Source organism: Equus caballus, chromosome 19, assembly GCF_041296265.1.
Source record: "Equus caballus isolate H_3958 breed thoroughbred chromosome 19, TB-T2T, whole genome shotgun sequence".
In the NCBI taxonomy this organism is placed as follows: domain Eukaryota; kingdom Metazoa; phylum Chordata; class Mammalia; order Perissodactyla; family Equidae; genus Equus; species Equus caballus.
This window is the reverse complement of record NC_091702.1, coordinates 58914311-58920310: the sequence shown is the minus strand read 5'-3', so window position 1 is coordinate 58920310 and position 6000 is coordinate 58914311. Positions and strand designations below refer to the sequence as shown.

The 6000-nt window shown below is 37.4% G+C and overlaps 1 protein-coding gene across 1 annotated transcript in view; it reads right to left on the bottom strand.

Annotated features, from left to right (window-relative positions):
• Positions 1-464: 464 nt before the first annotated feature.
• Positions 465-6000, bottom strand: part of IFT57 (intraflagellar transport 57) — a 54599-nt gene continuing 49063 nt past the window's right edge. The window contains exons 8-11 of the mRNA XM_001503311.6: positions 5464-5595; positions 4063-4125; positions 2282-2348; positions 465-1280 (exon numbers count right to left, since the gene is read on the bottom strand). Coding sequence (XP_001503361.2) covers positions 1102-1280; positions 2282-2348; positions 4063-4125; positions 5464-5595 — 441 coding nt within the window. The 3' untranslated portion in view covers positions 465-1101. The remainder of the gene's footprint in view (positions 1281-2281; positions 2349-4062; positions 4126-5463; positions 5596-6000) is intronic.

The following is a 6000-nucleotide window of genomic DNA, read 5'->3' as shown; positions in this document are numbered from 1 at the left end:
TAGAGAGAGTTTGAAGAAAAAGATTCGTGCGTATGTGTGAGTTAAAGTATATGTCTAGAAAGTAAAGGCTAAGAAAAAAATTGGGGGGAGAAAATATTAGGATAAATAAACGAGAAAGGGATTTTATTATTTTTGTTGTCCTATACATACAGTATTCTTATCAAAATTTACCACCAGAGCTTTTTTTTTCTTTTTAAGAAATAAACGTGGGTTATCTTCTGGTCTGTGCTCCCCTCCAGAGGTTCCCCAGTTCTCAGACTGGTCACTCAAATATTGCCTATCTCGCCAACTTAGAAATCCCCGTCTAGAGAGTTGCTGCGATGTGGCAGGAAAGATCCCCAGCACCGGAGGCTCATCTTCCCATGACTGTCTCTCCTTCCACGACAAAATGACCCCTCAGTAGAGCCAGTGCCACAGGAAAAGGTAGACCTGAGACAAGTACAAGCCCTTTCGTCACTATAGGAGCGGAGTCAAACATACTGAAGTATTTATTAGGTGGCCTAGATTACAGAAAATGTAAAATACGAAACACTCATGACAAATAAAGTTCAGATGTTGATAAGGATACCGAAGTTTTTTCTTATTGTTTTTTAAAAATGTAACTTTAGGTAACCATAAAGCTGAGGCAAGGGTAGTTTGGGTTCTTTGAAAGAATCCGCAGCCGTGTTAGCTGCCTCTGCGCACAGAGCACTTGTGATCGCTGCAGAGGTGGACCCAGCTGAGGGCCATACTGTGTCAAAGGTCCGTGTAGTGACAGGGCAGCAGCACCCATGGAAAGCAGGGATCACATACACTAGCTTATGCAGGGGACAACAAGAAAAGTGAGCTGGGGTGGTGGGCGGGTATGTTGTTTAACATATGTAACGATTAGTGAAAGCTTCTGTGAAAGTGAGAATTTTTAATTACTTTATTAAATATTATATTCAATTTAAAGGCTTTAACCATCCATAATCACCATGATACAATGTGTGCATGTACATATGCAAAAAATATCCATTGAACATGCATGAAGAGGTATAACTATGTGTTGAAATCTATGCAACATGAAATATAATTTGATATAAAAAACCAACTAATGAGAAGCATGAGAAACAGTATGTTTTAATAGGAGCCTATTGTGGATTCCGGAATGACTGTGGCATGCATGTCCCTAGTCATGTTGGACTTTTCCTTCAGTTTGGACTGGAGTAATGTGTGTTCCACAACACCGATTCGAATGTCCATCTGAATGGTTTCTTGCTTCAGCTTTGTTAAGCTCTGTTTAATCTTCACCAAAGGAGCTGCAGAATGAAAATAACATGGAATAAAAACGTCCATTTGGAGTCTCAGTGTATTACAGAATCGTATGACATTTTCCTCACTTTGTCTTAAGCCAAAAATAGGGTTAAAAACACAGCCAACAACTTCCTGACATTCACACAGTTTTGCTGTGGCATTTAAACACCTGAGACTTTTAGGATGGGAAATGATACAGCATTTGATGCACTGAGGCTGAACTTCCTTCCTTTACTAGGGGAAGAGTTGTCAAAAGGGTGTTTAATGGTGTCTTCAACATTTTTTTATGGGCCAGTATATCTGTCTGAAGGAAAAGGGGATCCAGTGGGACAAAAAGGGCAGGAAGAATTACCTTGGAGATATAGATAAGGGGTTCACTCAAACATACTACAAAACCCCTCTCGATCCCCTCCTGAAAGCTCACTCAGTATACACCATCAGAATCCTAGGAAATCTTTCTAGAGCACAGAAGGATCTTAGGCAATCGCCACTGGTCAAAACAACTAGCTCATGATGGAGGATGATTACTGGAGGACTATTAATTCTTCTCTGTTTGACCCCTGCCCAGTCAGGTCTACTGGGGAAGAGGAAAACAAACAAAGGTCGTCACATCACTGCCTTTGTGCCATTTGGGCATATACTTAGTGCTCTTTTGTATATGAAATGGAATAATGAAGCTCATTTGTCAAAAATAGAAAATACTGTTTTTTTTAAACCAGCATAACAAAGTGCATATGTAGATATTTCCAACTCTATCTCTGAATTGATACAGTTTAAATTTTAAAAGTCCTAAATGACAGTAAAAATATTATGGCTCTTCTCAGCCGATTTCTAAGGAAAACAGGATACTGGTAATCAGACATCATTTCTGCACCATGTACCTCTCATCAAACAAGTAGATTTAAAAAAGCAGATTCCCTCTTTATTAATACATTTTGTTAAATAGAGTCCTTGAAGAGATATTCTTCTCTTGCTCATTTTCTCCTTTAAATGAGTACGTACTCACCACCGTCAGTCATACTGCTCCCTTTTTCTTCCATTTCTTGTTTTACCTTTTCTAGTTCTTCTGTAACCTTTCATTGAAAAAAAAAGTTTTCATGAGCACTGAATTTTAATAAACTTTCAAAAATTTTGAATAATGTATTAGGAAAATTAATTTAGATATAATACATAAAGGGATATAAAGATATTAGGAGTATTCTGGATATATTTGAATAATAAGATGAAGTACGTAGATATGCAAAGCTTCTTTATCTTCTAAGAGTGCTCCTAATGTTGACCTCCACCAAATCTCTTCCTCACTGACCCCCTCAGGAGGTAACGTGATAGAATAAAAACGAGCTAAGTTGTTTTAGGCGTTAGGCACTTGCACCTTGCAGTTATCACACAGCATCTATCATGCCAGTCTCTAATAATCAGTTATTAATTAAAATAGTATAAACATCCTAAAAAGATTTTGGATTTATAAAGGTTTACTAGGTATCTTTCTTAATATATAGTTTTTATAAGAGAACATACCACTTTTTTCTTTATAGACACTAAAAATAATGTCTATACCATATGGCTCTATAAAAATACTCTAACAGCTCTATCAGAACCATGAACTCCCAGAGGCTTACTGTGCTGTCACGTTGGCTCTTATCTGTACTCTACATCATACTCAAAATGATACTGCTATCGCCTCTATTATTAGCAAAATTCCAAACTAGGATTAATACAGGTAAAAAATACCATCTTTAAAAAATTGAAAATTTTTGATATGATCTAGAAGTAAGGCATAATTACTGTAACTCAGTAGTCTTTATTTTTATCATACTAGTGAGTAAAAACTTCCTTGGGAATAAAGTGCTCATCCAAGTAAAGCAAATTAATTTTTTTCAGGACCCTGAAATGTTACAAGTGGGGATAACTACCTACTCCGTCAGAACTAAACGGCTCCCAGGACGCGTGCTGAGTGTTAATTTACCTAACGTAAGTGAGCACTTTACTTCTACATAACGTTTGCTTCGCTAGAAGCACCATGGGGTTAGAGTCTAAATATTTCTAAAGTCAGATTCTTAGTATTTAAAAATAACTGTTTACTCCTCAAATAATCTCTATAAAAGAAGCTTAATTCTATTACGTAGCAAAGTTTGGGATGATTATACTGGACTGTAACCAAAGATACTCTCGGATTTTAGTCCCACGTTGCCTACTGGCCCAGTTTAAGGGTTTTTCCCCTCCCAGCTCTTCAGTGAAAAATGGGAAAATATATTAGGTTTTACCTCTCTTGCAAGATCATGGAAATAAATACAACAAGACATGTAAATATTCCAGAAGTTCTCAGAAGGAAAGGGTTACAAGTCACTCCCAGTTTGTGGACAGAGAAATACTCGGGATCACACACAAGTTATCAACAGCAATCATTAAAAACAAATCTTCTGTCTTCCAGACTAACATTAAAGTTTGTTATAGACACTTAAGTTAGTGCTTTACCTGCTCTTCTATATATTAATTATAATCATTATATTTCAAAAAACATTAAAGAAACTTAAGAATTTGTTAATATTATCAGCAGTTTAATAGAACAACGTCAGGCATTTTGTGGCAACAAGCAGTATATACATACATGATGGATTCACTGATAAGAAAATTAGGTATTTTCTCCTAAAGGAAAGGATTTAAAGCCACAGGAAGCAAGTATTGAAATAAACAACCCACGGCTGCCGCAGCATTGAACCGTGAGAGGCTCTGAACAGCTGGGGCCCAGCTGACAGGTGAGAAGACAGTGAGAGCCACGGCGCACACCTCAGACAGGAGTCTGGTCCTTTCCGTCACGCCGCCATTTCCCTGCTGGTATCGCTCTCTTGCCTGAGGGAGAAAACATTTTGTTTAACAACAAATTCAAAACAGAAGCAGATTACTTAAATACCACCTCACTGTGTTTGCAATTTCTGCGTATCATTTTATGACAACTCCCCTCCTGGTCAGTGAATGCATTTGAGAAAGTGACATTTAACTGCAGCTGTTTCAGGTCCCTAACAGGCATCAGGTATCTAACTACAGCGCTGTAGATAATGAACTACCGTGACATTCGTACACGGCTGTGTGACGTGCGTGGGCATGGCTCATGATAAAAACTGTCCTCAGCCATTCCCAAACAGGTCAGGGCAGCGGCTCTCAGTTGATCTAATTTGCGTGCTATGCAGAGAAAACCAGTTCTAAAAAATCAATCATAAGAGAGCACTAGGATCAGCAATTAATAAGAATTAATAAACAGTATGACAGTACGGAATATGTTCTTGGGAACTAATCTAACAATCAATTATTTAATATCAATGTTTGAGAGATACACAGTGGCTTTAATCAGAGACTTTGACAGCATTTTAAAAGTAACAATATCCATAAATAGACGTGTAGATGAAGGAATAATTAAACAATAACCTAATAAAAAAGTGAAGATTACTTTCTGCTTGGTTTTGAGATCTTCTGAAATACAGAAGTATCTCAAGTTTATTTCCATTTTTTTCTTGTTCTAACCTTGTCTGCTGAAAGAAAAAAAAAAACATGCCTTCAACTGACATTTGCGAGTGTTCTTCCTCGTCTTCAACATCAGGAAAGAGGGGGCACAGATCCCAAAGGAAAGCCTGTAGGTCCCTACAGCTGGGACAAGGAACTGCGCTTTCAAAGCCTGAAGGTTTAATTTATTTTTTGGTTGAAATTCTGAAACTTTGAAAGGATTAAAAATTTGCTCAATTAATTAAACTGCTTGTCTTTGAATATGTCTTGCTTTCACATTCCTTATTGTGTGGTTGCAAGTCTTTACGGCAAGGATGTCTTTTCCCTCTGACACATGTAAATGCAGACTATTCTTCCTCCTACTCATACGGTAAATTAACAGCAGACTTAGAAACAAAACCAGGTGTCCTGACACTCTGTTCCTGTTCTAAGCCAGGTTCCCCAACAATATATACCTTCGCTTATTTCAGTCAAATGAAAGAACAAATGTAATAGGAGATAATTTCTACCACATGTAAAACAGACATGACAAGTTCTGTTGCCTCATTTGGCTTCCTAAAGTGGGCAAAGACTCAGTGTGTTGCCGTTTGTGAAAAGGATTTCACGATTCCCAAATGAAGAGCGCTGTGTCAGGTTTAGGGATGAAGGTCATTAATTGGAATAAAGCCCCAGATATCATTCTTAAATTACCTCACTCAGCTGGGCTTGGGCTGCACGATATTCTTGAACCAAGTGCTCAAGCTGATTGTTGATGTACTTTTCTCGGCTGCCAATCTTTTCCAGGGTCCTACTAATTTCATTATGGAGTTTGTCCAAAAATCCCTAGAAATTCCATGGGATTTTAGTAGGTAAAAGAATTCAAAATATATTTTTCAAAAATAGTTTAAAATGGGTTAAATCTCCCCCAATCCATTTCCCAAATTCTCAACCACTTGTGAAAAAGTAGACAGTTTGAAATTTTCAATAGCAAAGAAGTCTGCAACGAGAAATATTTCAGTTACACTTTGCAGAAGGTTAAAGTGAAAAAGCACCTAGTAGTCTTAGCTAATTCATTTGTCCTTACGCACATCTAAAATGTATGTGAGTGGAATTTGCTTTATATAAAAGTTCATAATCAAAGCAGGTAAGGAATAACATGACTTTCTTGTAGCACACTTCAAAGATGCCTGGAATGTTCCAGTTGGAAGTAGATCATTAAACTTATGGCTCTAGCCTGGGACCCATAAT